This window comes from Chiloscyllium plagiosum, unplaced genomic scaffold (assembly GCF_037043375.1).
Source record: "Chiloscyllium plagiosum isolate Xiang-an unplaced genomic scaffold, Cpla_swu_hap1 HiC_scaffold_40, whole genome shotgun sequence".
Taxonomy (NCBI): domain Eukaryota; kingdom Metazoa; phylum Chordata; class Chondrichthyes; order Orectolobiformes; family Hemiscylliidae; genus Chiloscyllium; species Chiloscyllium plagiosum.
The window spans coordinates 46,636,348-46,651,747 of NW_028270178.1; the positions used below are offsets into that span (position 1 = coordinate 46,636,348).

Below are 15,400 nucleotides of genomic sequence, written 5' to 3' on the forward strand. Positions count from 1 at the left end.
AGACTGCTCCCAGATGGTGATAGTGAGCATATCTGGAATGCACTGTTTAGATTTGGGAATCCTTGGGAAACAGTCTGTGGTTTCACTGATACTTGGTTTGCGTTGTTGGTGTACAGTAAGCAATTCATAAAGTTACTTATGTATTGTTGTTGACTACCTGAATGGTATTCAAATCTGCCAGGTTGCCTTCAATAGTGTGAATGCATCTATTGTAAATATTTTGAATATTCCAGAACTGCCCAGTGCTTGGCAAATTCAGGGGGGACAAAAAAATCACATTGAGTAATTTGAAATTAAGAATGCAAGAGGATTTAACCACTGAAATATTCAATTCAAATAGTTAAATGGAATGCTCACATCTAAAATACCTGTGATCCAAAGGAATGGATGGACTGACAGAATTGGGACCAAATTCCTAGCTGGGGAGTGTGAAATGTGCTTTGATAAAGTCACCTGCATTTACCAACAATAATTTGGCAAGCTCGGAAATTTAAAAAAACAATACGAGCTTCATTGCTGCTCCAGTCGGGTCCCAAGCTCTGTGAAAAAATAACAATGTTCAGGTTTATTGCATACACTCTGAAACACGTGTTTCTTCAATAGATCTTGCAAGTTGAGCATAGCAACATCATTTGGATGGACAAACTTTTGCCAACTCATTTCTTTCCGAGCCTCTATAGCCTGAAGAGTGACCAGAAGCAATTACTCCCCATATGTGGGAACATATGGGGAGTAATTGGGGTGGCACAGTGGTTAGCACTGTTGCCTCACAGCACCAGAGAGCACCAGAGACCCGGGTTCAATTCCCGTCTCAGGTGACTGACTGTGTGGAGATTGCACATTCTCCCCGTGTCTGCGTGGGTTTCCTCCAGGTACTCCGGTTTCCTCCAACAGTCCAAAAATGTGCAGGTCAGGTAAATTGGACATGCTAAATTGTGTTAGGTATAGGGGAATGGGTCTGGATGGGTTGCGCTTCGGCGGGTCGGTGTTACTTGTTGGGCCGAAGGGCCTGTTTCCACACTGTAAGTAATCGAAAAAAAAATCACCGTCGAGGATTTTTTCCTTCAGAATTGATTTCCATATATTCAGTGCCCAGAAAAGATAAAAAGCTTGTCACCTTTTATAGAGCAATGATTCAGTGGGAGTAAAACACTCACCTTTTCTTGCTTAATAATCACGCTGCCTAAATTTTAAACATGAACACTTCTTAATAGTTCACGAGATCCTAACGAAATATTTTGTGCAAAACAAATCACATGGTACATAGTTATTCAGATAATAAAACAAGTTTGTTCATTGAAGAACCCAGAGGAAAAGGTCATGAAACAATGTGAGTTTGATACACCTCAATTATCATTTCAAGTGCATTCTCTGCATAAATTCTCCTTTTCCTCCTCGAAGTATTCAAATTCTTGAATACTTGAGAGAATGAAGTCACAGTTGTACAACACACAATCAGACCTTTCAGTCCAACTTGCCCATGCTGACCAGATATCCTAAATTAATCTAATCCCAGCATTTGTTCCATATCCATCTTAAACCCTTTCTACTGATTATCATTTTATTTTACTTTATCAGCACTTGAAATACTGACGTTGTTTTCTCTAACATTGGTTAAAGAAATCATAAGTTCATTCATCTAAGTTAATTTTGTAATCTTTCACAAAGAAACAATTGAGAACAAAATATAGCCGAGTGCAAAACAAAATACTGCAGCTGTGCGATATCTGGGAACACTCTAAAGCTGAGGCACTGATACTGCACAAGTTTGTCAGCACGGTTTCAATTACTGACAATAATTTATTAATGCCTTAGCCTTCACATAGTTAAGGTAAATGTGAGATATCTGAATTTCATGAATTGGTTCCTATTGCACTTTGATCAACAAAAAATATTCTTGGTTTAATCTACTCAAAGGAGAAAGTGACGACCAAAGAAGCTGGACATCAGAGTCAAAAAGTGTCATGCTGGAAAAGAACAACAAGTCAGGCAGCATCCGAGAAGCAGGAGAGTTGATGGTTCAGGCATAAGCCCTTCATCAGCAATCACAGGCTTCAGAAAAATAACTGGCATAGACTTAAGGCAACACATACGTAGAAAGGTCGAAGCACGTTACTATCGGATTAGAGACTAATTTCAGATTTGTTACCATTCAGTGCAACATTTCAGTATGATATTTACATATGTACCCAAAAGATAAGTTTGGTTAAAATTACAAGCTCTAGAATGATTATAGGATTAAACCTGGAAATAAAGCTGGTGAACAAGAATGGCAAAGTGAAGTCCCACCAGTATCGCCTTGGGCAGTGTCAAGGAAGAATTTGAGAGCAGAGTTGCCACTTTGGAGTAACCTGCAGTCTGGCCAAATTGCAGCAAAAAGCTGTTCAATTTTATCTGCAAACTATTGAATGCAAAATCCTCCTTGCCCAATAATGAGGCAGTATTTTGGGATGTCATTTTTAAAATATATTATTTTCAAAGTTACTCACAATTGAGAGTAACAGCTTGGCGCTGTCTGCATAACACAGTACGTAAAGGAATTAACAGAAAAAATATTATTACCCAAATTCAGAGTCACTAATTTATTGATATTGCATGGGTCCAGCATTGATAAGTAATCGATTTTTAAAAATAAATATAGATACATTTACTAACTACATTGGGATACAGTCAAGTTTCTTACTGAACAGTGACAGGATTGGACAGAGTCCGCGTGGATTTAAGAGAGGGGAATCATACTTAACAAAGCTACCGAAAGAATCTACAGAGTCAAATATTAAAGTAAGAAATTGCAGGACATTTAGAAAAGCTTATCATTAAACATGGTAGACTGGGTTTTGTGAAAGAGAAATTATCTTTGACAAATTTGCGACAGTTCATTGAGGAGATAACAAGCAGGGCTGATAAAGGGCAATCCAATGATCTGTATTTGGATTTTAAAAATGCAAATGATAAGGTGCTACATAAAAGTCAATTGCTCAATTTAGGAGCTCATGGTATCGGCGTAATGTATTAGCATGGATTGACGATTGGTTTACCACACTGGCTGTTGGTGAGTCCTCACTTGCAGTGTTGTATACAATGTTAGCTCCCATATTTAATAAAGGATAAACCAACATCGGAGACCATTCAAAAAAGATTCAATTAGATGTTTCGAGGACGAAAGTGTTGACCTATCAAGAATAGATAAGCAGGAGTGATCTTATGGAAACAAGATTCTGAGGAGCTTGACAGAGTAGATGTTGACTAGATTTTCTAGCACCAGTGAAGTCTCAAACCAAGGGACATTACATAAGGGAACATTCATTTTAGAAAAAGTAAAGAACTTTTTCTCTGTGAATGGCTAGAATTTCCGCACCCAAACAATTGTGAAAGTTAAGTGTGGGAGGGGAATGGTTGGCTGACTCTTCGGAGGGTTGTTCTGGCTTGTTGGGCTGAAGGACCTGTTTCCACATAATAGGGAATCTATGATTCTATCTCAAATTATTTTAAAAAAGGGCAAATAGATTTTTGAAATATTGAGCAGTTGAGGGCTATGCGGATCAAGCATAAAAGAGGTATTGAGGTCTGGGTTGGCCAAGCCATGATCTGATAGAATGGGGGAACAAGCTGAAGGCGATGAATGCCCTACTCCTGCACCGATTCCTTGAGGCTCTATTTCATGTTTTTTTTTGTTTCCAAAGAAGAGCGTGATACAATGTGCTTAAGATCTCAGATGTTGTGTAAAGGAGTGAAAATGGGGTGTTTATGTACTGATTCAGAAGGCATTGATTCATCAATCACAGCTATACAGTCATGAGTAGGGAGGCAATCCCCTCCATGAATAGAGGAAATCTACTGCAGAGCTCACACAAAGGGAATTCTTACCCTCAGTAAACTCTCCCATCACATTACCCAACATATCAGCTGAAGGAGGACACACTGCGCATGTTCTCGCCAACAAAGGGACTCCGGGTGATTGATGTCAGCACCGGACCAATGAAAGGACGGTGGGCGGAGCTGGATGACCTAGCGGGATGTTGGTCCTCCAACCAATCAAAGTGAATGTCGGGCGGAGCTAAACTAAACCATGTGATCACTCGCGCGCGGCGCAGAGTCGCTGTAATGAATGCTCGGGAAGTTATGGAAAGAAAGGATACGGTAAGGAAAAAAATAAATAGGGAAACTGGAGAAAAACTGTGTTGCTATGAGCGGAGAGGTTTTACAAACAAATTGTGCACGTCGGAAAACACAAATTTGAACGTCCCAGTCCCGTGTTTGCAGTAAATGGGGAATTGCCTCAGCGCGGCTGCAGGCCTGAGTGAGCGCCGCCATCTTTATTCGGGACAACGATTCACTGGACACGTGCACCGCCGCCATCTTTGTAGGGGGCAAGGTGCAGCCAGGCGCATGTGCAGCCTTTCTCTCGTTTAGAGTCATTGGGATCATAGCAGCCAATACAGCTCTGATTCACCTCTGGGCTCCCTCATTACCACTTTGTCAATATCTGGCTTCCTCAGTCTCGAACCATGGGTGTATTTTTGGTCTGTTTACTACTGTATTATTACTTTTATAGACCTTTGCAAATGAGTTTTTCACTGCGGCCCAGTCCCTGACCATGTGCTGCGAGATTATCAGATTACTTTTATCTTGAATATTTTTGACAGTCAAGAATTCTTTTTTCCAAAAAGCAAGTGTATTTTCCTTCCATTTCTGGCTATCAAATTCTGCACCATTTTCATTCCCTGTAATCCATTTTGCACTCCATGAAACATCAACTGTGTTTCTCCTTCCACAGATACCAGTGATTAATGCCAAAGCCCTGTTGCTTGTGGAGAGGGTGATGTTTGACTTTCTTGTACAGCTGCAGTTTGTGTGGTGAAGGTGCTCTTACAATATGGTTGGGTCAGAGACATTATAGATTATTCATTACAGCAACAGTGATGATTTGAAAATAATGTCAAATCAACAACAGTTTGTATTTTTATTATCATGCTTATAATTTCACAAAAATACTATTGAGAACTTTAGACATAAGGCCAGAGATGGAGATATTAGGTCAGGTGACCAAAAGTAGGTTTTGAGGGATGTCTTAAAGGTGGAAAACAGACCTGTGAGATTTTGGTTGCAAATTTCAGACCATGCTGCTTCAGCAACTGTAGAAACAGCCAAACAGATGAAGTAATGAATTAACAAATTGTTGGGAGTCTCAAAGAAAATGAGTTGTCGAGGTCTCAAAGTGTGTGTGGTGCAGGGAGCTAGGGATTATCACAGCCAGGAATTAAATCAAGTGTGAGAAATTTAAATTGAGGGATATTGGCCACATGCTGGCAGGTGAGACTAGATTGGGTTGGGATATCTGTTTGGCATGGATGGGTTGGACCGAAGGGTCTGTTTCCATGCTGTACATCTCTATGACTCTATGTTGTTGCTTATGAATAGGAGACTTTTGATGAATCAACAAGCAGATATTTAGATGTTCTTGAGATTACAGGGAGGTTGAATATGGGAAGCTGGCCAGGGAGTGAGTTTGGATAATGAAGTCTAGAGATAGCTCATATACTTTCATCACATTGTGTTGAGACAAGGGTGAAATCAGCTCGAAATAGTGATCTTGGAGTGGGGCTGAGCTATCACCCTCACCTCACCTCTGGGATTCAACTGGTTGTCAGTTTGTGAATCAGGCGGTGACACAATCGTGAGCTTATTGGCCCTGGTGGAGCCTAAAGTTGCAGAGCAGCTGTTGCTTGGTAGCCCTGGTGATGACATCTTCCATCACTTTACTGCTGATCGAGTGTAGACTGATAGATGGAAATTGCCTGGGTTGGATTGTTCTGTGCTTTTGTGTTGAACATCCCTGGGCAATGTTCCACATTGTCGGCAGATGCCAGTGCTGGAGCGGTACGTGGCTCGGTGGGTGGCAAGTTCTAGAGCACAAGCCATCAGTATGATTGCCAGAATATTAGCAGGGCCAGTAGCCTTTAACTACTTAACCATTTCTTGATGCGATTCAAACTGAATCGAACTGGTTTAAAACTCACATCTGTGATGTTGGAAACCACTGGAGAAGGCTGAGATGGATCATCCCACTTTGCACTTCTGGCTGCAGATTGCTGCAAATGCTGTCATCTTATCTGGTACATGGGTATGTGAGACCCCTCCATCAGTAAGGGTGGGGATTTCTGTGATGCTTCCCCCAGTGAGTTGTTTAATTGTCCATCACCGTTCACAACTGGATGTGGCAGAACTGCAGAGCTCCGATCTGTTGCATTGGATGTTGGAACACTTAGCTCTGTTGCTTGCTGCTGATGCTGTTTGATATGCAGGTAATTCTGTTTGATAGCTTCACCAGATTAGCACTTCATTTTTAGGTATGCCTGGTGCTGCTCTTGGCAAGCCCTCCTTTACTGTCCATTGTGATGGGTGAGAGCAGGATTTACAAACCCATGAGATTACAGATTGTGCTGGAGTACAGTTCTGCTGCTGTTGATGTCCCACAGTACCTTATAGATACCCTATTTGAGATTCTACATCTCTTTGAAGTCTGTCCCATTTAGAATGGTGATAGTGCCACTCAACACAGCGGAGGTTTTCTCAACTTTAAGGCAAGGCATTGTCTCCAAAAGGAACATGTGATGGTCGTTCTTACCGATAACTGTCATGGCCAGACATATCTGCAGCTTGTCAATTCATAACAATGAGATCAAGTATGTTTTTTTCCTTCTTGTTGGTTCCCTCACCACCCACTGCAGACTCAGTTGAGCAGCTATGTCCTTTAGGACCTGGCCAGCTCAGTCAGTAATTCTGTTGCAGAGCCAGTCTCGATTGTGGACATTGAAATCCTGTACCCAGAGTATGTTTGACACCATTTTGTTGCCTCAGTGCTTCCTCCAAATGTTGTTCAACATGAAGGAGAACTGATCCATCAGCCAAGGGAGGACGGTACATGGTAATCAGCAGGAGCCATGAGACTCCCAGGGCGAATCCTCCCTGTCTGTACACCACTGTGCCACCACCTCTGTCTGGTCTGTGCTGCCGGTGGGACAGGACATATCCAGAGATTTTAGGAGAAATTGAAGACTGCAGATGCTGGAGGTCAGAGTCGATAGTGTGGTGCTGGAAAAGCACACCAGATCAGACTGATGAAGGGCTGAGGCTCAAAACGTCGATTCTCCTGCTCCTCTGATGCTGCCTGACTGTTGTGCTTTTCCAGCACCACACTCTCGATATCGAGGGATGGTGATGGTGGTGTCTGGTCATTGTCTGTAAGGGATGATTCCGTGAATATGACTATGTCAGGCTGCTTCTTGACTAGTCTGAGGTACAGCTCTCCACATTTTGGCACCAAAAACCATATGTTAGTGAGGAGGACGTTGCACCATCGAGAGGGCTGATTCTGTGGTTGTAATTTCTGGTGCCTTGTTAGATGCCACATGGTCCATCCAGTTTCATTCCTGTGTTGAGACTTTGCAGTAATTAGTACAGTGAGTAGCTGGCTGGGCCGCTGTCAGGTTGGCAGGATTTTTTTTTTACCATTGACAATGGTTTCATGGAAATCAGGAGATTCCTAATTCCAGTTATTTTTTCGTGAATTCAGATTCCACCATCTATAAAGATGGGATTCGAACCAGGACTTCAGTCGTTTGTTTTAATATTCTGGATAAAAGCTAAACACATCAGGTTTGTTCACTCATTTTAAATATCACTAACCCTGGTTTTGTTTCTTTGTAAAACACTGTCCATCATCCTGTCTCCTCTATCCTCCCCTCCAATAACATGAGTGAGGAGCACATGGAGTTTCTCTGTCACCATGACTGAGATAATCCGATCTGCTGCTTCCCTCCCTCCCACTAGCCCACCGAGCCAAACTGCCTCACGTGGTGTTCCTGGTTTTTGTCCTAAACCTACATCTTTCTCCAGTCTCTTGTTAAGCCTTATCAGAGCTCATCTTTACAATTTACCCAAAGCTTGCTAAACCACAGACTTTCCAACACTCTGTCTCCTCCTCCTCCTCACCGATTCACAGATATTGTTCCTTGTTCTGGCTGTCTGTCTTTTCTGGTTATGCCCTTCTCTCCCCTTCTTTGAAAAACTTCCTTTTGACCTCATGGTTTTTGGAAAATCCTGCTCCATTTCCACTCTCTCTTTCCTTTCTGAATTCCTTGCATTTGGTGTCCCTCCAGTATCTATCCTTGCTCTCTCCTGTATCTCACCTACATACTGCCAGGAGTTGACATTGTGAAAAAGCACCATGTTAGGTTTCACATGTACACTGACACTGTCCAGCTCTCCCTCCCCACCATCCCTCTCCATTGTTCCACTGTTACTCAGTTACCAAACTGCTTATCACATTCCCACTACTTGATTAGCTGCAGTTTCCTCCAATGAAACATTGTAACGGTTAAACCCATTGCCTTCAGTTGTTATTCCAAACTCCTTTCTCTTACTGCTGAGCCTCTCCCTCTCCCTGGTAACTGTCTGAGGCAGAAATACGTTCTTCACAATATTGCTGTTATATTTGACCCTAAGGTGACCTTCTGATCAGACATCTGCACAATCCCAAACACCAGGGAATTCCAATCTCTTAAACATTGTCTGTCTCCACCTCACCCCAGCTCCATTGCTACTGAAACCCCTTACCCACCTCTGTGTCGCCTTAAACTTGACGAATCTGAAGCAGAACCCTTGATTCCGCGACTGACCCAGAATCTGGTTCCAGACTCCCTTTTCAGTATTAACACTCGGAAACATCCACTCAGTATTTAACCTGTCAAACCCCTTAAGAATCCCATCTGTCTCAATGAGATCACCTCTCTTTCTCCAAAATCCAATGAGTAGAGTCCCAACCTGTTCAGCCTTTATTTAAAAGATAATCTCTCCAAACCAGGGATCATCCCAGTGAATCTTCCCTGCTGAAAAATGTGTTGCTGGAAAAGCACAGCAGGTCAGGCAGCATCCAAGGAGCAGGAGAATCAATGTTTCGGGCATAAGCCCTTCAGCTTATGCCCAAAACGTTGATTCTCCTTCTGCTTGGATGCTGCCTGACCTGCTGCGCTTTTCCAGCAACACATTTTTCAGCTCTGATCTCCAGCATCTGCAGTCCGCACTTTCTACGAGTGAATCTTCCCTGAAATGCCTCCAATAAAGTGACACATTTCCTTATCTAAAGGGACCAAAACTGCTCACTTTACTCCAGATATGGTGGTCTCACCACCACTTCCTCACGTTACTCTCGGGTATATACTCCAAACTCTCATACTGAAAACCCTCTGAACAAAACACTCCATTCCCCTTCCTGATGACCTGTTGTAACTATGTACAGTAATCCTGCGCCAGGAGGAGGGGATGGTGTGGGTTTCTAACTTGAACGGAGAGTGACAGATTTTATAAACTTGTATTACAGGATATTACAGGTGGACATTCAGATGGTAATCTCAGTAAATGTTCTGCCAAACTCTGAATTACTCAGTACATCAGGACCTGGATATTCGCATTGTGAGTATTGCGTTCCAGATCAATCCCTTTTGCTGCTTAAAAATTCTCCTTTGAATCATCACATTCTCTCAAAAGGTCTCCCCAAACCTTCAATGTGTCATGTAATCCTTTTATGATGACCTGATGAGTGTAAGGTTTATTATTCGGATGTGTAATTTTTGTACAAGGATGTCACAGAGAGGGAGCAGAATATTCTTAAAGGGGAGAATAACCATTTTGAGGGGAGGCTGTTGTTTAATGGTATCAATGACATAGGAATAGAAGAGTTCACATTGTTGGATCATTCGAATCTCTTGTGGGGTAGAATTGACCTCCATCAGAAGGATGGATTGTACCTGCACTGAAAGGGAAGAGTTGCTAGTGCTATTCAGGAGGCATTAAACCAGTGAAGGAATGGAGGTATACTCAAAGAGAGAGTGAGGAAAGAGCCAAGTCTGAGGCTGGTACAGTTCAGGCGTCAAACAGTCAAGGCAGGCAAGGGCAAGGCACAGAATGAGGTCGGACTGAGCAGTTACACTGCATTTATTTCAATGCAGGAGGCCCGATAGGTCGGGCAGAGGAGCTCAGGGTATGGTTTTGAACATGGCACTGGGATATTACAGCAATTACAGAGGTATGACTTAGGAATGGTTAGGACCAGCAGCTTAATGTTCCAAGGTATAGATGCTATAGCAAGGATAGAAAGGGGGCAACAGAGCAGGGGGGTGAGATGGTTTTGATGAGGGATAACATTATGGCTGGGCTTCAGGAGGATATTCCTGGAAGTACATCCAGGCAAGTTGTGCAGGTGGAACTGAGAAATAAATAGTCAGCCGGGAATTGAGAAGTAAATTTACGAACAGATCACTTATCTGTAAGAATAGTATGATTGTATACAAGACTTGACCTTTTTAACTTCACTCACAGGATGAGGGTGTCACTGGCTGGGCCTCAAGGGCAGTTAAGATTCAACCACGTTGCTGTTGGTCTGGAGTCACATGTAGGTCAGACCAGGTAAGGATGGCAGATTCCTTCCCTGAAGGATATTAGTGAATCTCATGGGTTTTTTTTTTTGCAACAATCAACAATGGATTCATGGTCTTTAATAAATTCTAACTTCCACACTTTTATTGAATTCACATTCCACTGTCTGCTGTGACAGGATCCAAACTCGAGGCCCCAGAACGTTATCTGGTTGTCTGGATTATCCATCTAGCGATAGTATCACTAGACCATTGGGCAGGGTGAGTGACTGAGGTATCAGTGGGGCAGCACATCAGCACCAAATATCCCATGGTCTCTGTGGAACATAGAAAGGGCTGGGGAGGGAAATATATCCCTGGTGGTGGTGTCTGACTGTAGGTAGCGGAAATTGCAGAGGTTAATGCGCTGTATCTGGAGATTCGTGGGGTGGCAGGTGAGGACCGGTGGATTATATTCTTATTGTGGTTGGAGGGGTGGGGGGAAGGTGGAGGTACGGGAAGTGGAGGATATGCATTGGAGGGAATTTTTGATCACGTGGGAGGGAAATGCAGTCCTTGAAATAGGAATCCTTTCTGGGATGTCCTGGAGTAGAATTGCTTCTACTGTGAGCAGATATGGCAGAGGCGGAGGAATTGGGAGTACAGGTTCATGTTTTTACAGGAATATACTCAAGGGAAATCAGATGAGCAAAAAGGGAACATGAAATATCTCAAGGAAATGGTTTAAGTAGAATCCAAAGCGATTCTACAAATATATCAAGGATAAAAGAAAAAACAGACAAAGAATACAACTTCTTAAAGATCAAGAAGGCCATCTGTGGAACAACAGGAGGTGGGAGAGATACTATGCTACTCTTTTCTGAAGAGTTTGGAGAACTTGATAGTTAACAACAGTGATAACTTGAAAAGTGTCCATGTTACAGAGGATGTGATACTGGATGTCTTAAATGGCATCAAGGTGGATAAATCCCTGGGTCCTGATCAGGTGTATCCCAGAAATTTGTGGAAAGCTAGGAAAGCAGTGCCCCTCCCTGAGGTATTTATATCATCGTTTGTGACAGGTGAGGTGCTGGAAGACAGGTGTTGTTATTTTAAAAAGGTGGTAAGGAAAGGCCAGGGAACAAGAGAACAGGCAGCCTGAAGTCAGTGGTAGGCAAATTGTTGGAAGGGATTCTGAGGGATAGGATTTATATGTATTTGGAAAGACCAGGAAAGATTAAGGATAGTCAACATGACTTTGTGTGAGTAATTCTCTCTTTCTAACTTGATTGAGTTTTTTTGAAGATGTGACAAAGATGATTGATGAAGGCAGACTGTGGACGTTGTCTATATGGGCACTGAACGATGTTCCACAAAGCAGACTGGTTAGCAAGGTTAGATAACATGGAATGTTGGGAGAACTAGCCATTTGGATACAAAACTGGCTTGAAGGTAGGAGGCAGAGGGTGGTGATGGAGGGTTGCTTTGCGACTGGAGGCGTATGAGCAGCATTGTCCTGCAGGAATGGATATTCGGTCCTCAAATAAATGACTTGGATGTGAATATATGAGATATAGTCAGTGGTTTTACAGAAGACACCAAAATTGGAGGTGTAGTGGACAGCGAAGAAGGTTAGTTCAGAATACAACAGGATCTTGATCAGATGGGCCATTGGAACGAAAAATGGCAGACTGAGTTCAATTTAGACAAATGCGAGGTGCTGCATTTTGGAAAGGCAAATCAGGGCAGGACTTATACACTTAATGGTAAAGTCCTTCGGAGTGTTGCTGAACAAAGAGACCATGGAGTTCAGATTCATTGTTCGTTGCAAGTAGAGTCGCAGATAGGCAGACTAGTGAAGGTGGTGTATAGTATGCTTATATTTATTGGTCGATGCATTGAATACAGAAGCTGGGATGTCATATTGTGGCTGGACAGGAAATTGATTAAGCCATTTCATGAATTCTGTTTTAAGTTCAAAATCCCCTGTTCTGGGAAGGATGTTCTTAATCTTGAAAGAGTTCAGACAAGATTGACAAAGACTTTGCCAGGGTTGGAGGATTTGGGCTACGGAGAGGCTGGGGGTAATTTCCCTGGAGAGTCAAAGATTGAGAGGTGACTTCATGTAGATTTGTAAAATCATGAGGGGCATGGATAAGGTGAACAGCCAGGGTCTTTCCCCCCCAGGTTAGGTGGTTCCAAAACAAGATCACATGGGCTTAAGTCAAGAGAGCAAAGATTTAAAAGGGATCTGAGAAGCAAAGTTTTCAAGCTGTGTGTGGTGTGTGTATTGGATGAGCTGCCAGATGAAGTAGTGGAGGCTGATACAATTACAACATTTGAAAGGCATCTGATTGGGTAATGAATAGGAAGGGTTTCAAGGGATACGGATCAATAGCTGGGAATAGGATTCCATTAGATTAGGATTCCTAGTTGGCATGGACAAATTGGACCAAAGGTCTGATTCTGTGCTGTACATCTCTATGACACGAATAAATGAAAATAAGATGTGTTCCTCTTTTGTGGAGAGCTAGCAGAAGCACAGATAATTGTCCTTGGAGCTGAGACGGTTAAGCAGTGAGTTTGACCAGTTGCAAATTTGTGTCTTGGATATTTAATTTGCAGAGAGAAGGGAATTGTGAACAATGCCACAATTTTAGTAACTATTTTCAGGTAATTGGCAAATAATATGTGAACATGTGAACATTATTTTATTCAGTAAAGTCTGAGCATCTGGAACTGTCTGATTGGCAGCTGGACACAGACTCAGCAGTTATTCATAAACAGATTTGGAATTTTACTTTTTAGGGGAAGATTTGGGGGGCTATGGGCAAATGGGAAGGGAATTGGGACAGATGTGCAGCATCTCCAGAGGGAGAGAGTACAGTCCCAATGGGCTGAATAGCCCCCAGGCCCTGTGCTCTGAGATACTGCCCCATTCACTGTGAATGATGAAGCTCATCCCAGGGCAGAGAGAGGGAGGATCCCACCACTCACCTCACAATGGGTCTCGTGTGATTGATGTCAGCGCAGGCCAATAGGGGGCAGAGGGCAGTACTAGAGGACCAGGTCGTACCAGTTTGTCTTCCAACCAATCGGAGTGAATGAGGGCATCCTCAAGGCTGGAACTAAAGAAAGGCACATGTAGCAGAGATCTGAGAAACTGGAGGACATGAGATAGGCAGCGTTCTGTGGCTGGTGAGGATTTATATAAATAAGGAAGAGTTGTGAGGCTGGATGAGGTGACAGTGATCAGGAGAGTTGAGGATGGAGGAATTTAGAGTTAGTGAGGATTAGAGTCATAATGTTATACAGCAAGGAAACAGGCCCTGTGGTGCAACCAGTCCATGCCAACCATAATTCCAAACTGAACTAAGTGTACGTGCCTCCGCTTGGTCCACATCCATCCAAATATTTCCTATTTATGTACTTATCTGAATGTATTTTAAATATTGTAATTGTATTCACAGCTACCACTTCCTCTGGAAATTCATTCCACACGTATGTTTTTTTTTTAAAACCCTTATGTCTTTTCTCAAACCTTTCTCATTTCTTCTCAAAATGAATGCACCCGAGTTTTGAATCCCCCTCTCCCCCGGCTATTCACCTTATCTGCACTCTTTTTCTGATTTTATAAACCTCTACTAAGGTCACCCCTCAACCTCATGCACTGCAGTGGAAAACATTCCCAGCCTATCCAGCCTCTCCTTAGAACACAATCCCTCCATTCATGGCAACATGCTGGTAAATCTCTTCTGAACCTGCTCCAATTTAATAATATCCTTCCTATAACAGCACAACCAGAACTGGACAGAGTATTCCAGAAAAGGCCTCTCCAACATCCTGTACATCCTCAACATAACGTCCCAACTCCTGTATTCAAAGGTCTGAACAATGACGGTAAGTGTGCTAAGCACCTTCTTAACCACCCTGTCTACATGTGACACAAACTTCAAAGACGTGAAGCCCTCTGTCTCTTTGTTCCCATATCACTACTCAAGGTCCTACTTTTATTGAGTGTCAGTCCTACCCTGGTTTGTTTTATCAAGATGTAATATTTTGCATTTATTCCAATCCAAAACATTTTCAAGTATAAGGCAGTAGGAGTATAATTAAGAGGGAAATCAGGAGACAAAAAGGGGACGTGAGATAGCTTTGGCGAATAGGGTTAAGGATAATCCAAAGGGCTTTTGTAAATACATTAAGAACAAAAGGCTAACTAGGAGAAAATAGAGATCAGCAAGGCAGTCTTTGTGTGGGGCTTCAGGCGATGGGCGAGATAGGGAAACAAGTACTTTGCATCAGTGTTTACTGTGAAGAAGTACATGGGAGATATAGAATGTGGTGAAATAAATGGTGATATCTTGAAAAATGTCCATATTACAGAGGAGGAGGAGGTGCTGGAAGGAGCTGGTGCAGGGGAAAATGATTCACATTTTTGCATCATTGTGATCTCCTCTGGAGTCGAGTTGACCTGCATAAGAAGGATGGATTGTACCTGATTTGGAAGGTGTCTAATATCTGGGCAGGGAGATTTGTTAATGCTACTCAGGAGGCATTAAACCAGTGAGGGAGTGGGTGTGATTGCAAATAGATAGTGAGAAAAGAGGTATGTCTGAGGCTGGTACAGTTCTGAGGTCAAATAGTCAAGGCAGGCAAGGGCAAAGCAGAGAATGAGGTCAGACTGAGCAGTTACACTGCATTTATTTCAATGCAAGAGGCCTGACAGGGAAGGCAGATGGGCTTAGGGTATGGTTTTGAACATGGCACTGGGATATCATGGGTATTACAGAAACGTGGCTCAGGGATGGATAGGACTGGCAGCTTAATGTTTCAGAGTATAGACGCTATAGGAAGAATAGAAACGGGGCCAAGAGAGGAGGGGAAGTAGTGTTTTTGATTAGGGATAGCATTATGTTTGTGCTTAGGGAGGATATTCATGGGAGTCCGCCCAGTGAAGTTATTTGGGTGGAACTGGGAAATAA

The 15,400-nt window shown here is 42.7% G+C and overlaps 1 protein-coding gene across 1 annotated transcript in view; it reads left to right on the forward strand.

Moving 5' to 3' along the window:
- The first annotated feature begins 4,065 nt into the window (after nucleotides 1-4,065).
- LOC148138501 (uncharacterized) overlaps nucleotides 4,066-15,400 on the forward strand; it is a 43,343-nt gene continuing 32,008 nt past the window's right edge. The window contains exons 1-4 of the mRNA XM_087981778.1: nucleotides 4,066-4,140; nucleotides 7,577-7,659; nucleotides 9,383-9,474; nucleotides 14,211-14,315. Coding sequence (XP_087837904.1) covers nucleotides 4,105-4,140; nucleotides 7,577-7,659; nucleotides 9,383-9,474; nucleotides 14,211-14,315 — 316 coding nt within the window. The 5' untranslated portion in view covers nucleotides 4,066-4,104. The remainder of the gene's footprint in view (nucleotides 4,141-7,576; nucleotides 7,660-9,382; nucleotides 9,475-14,210; nucleotides 14,316-15,400) is intronic.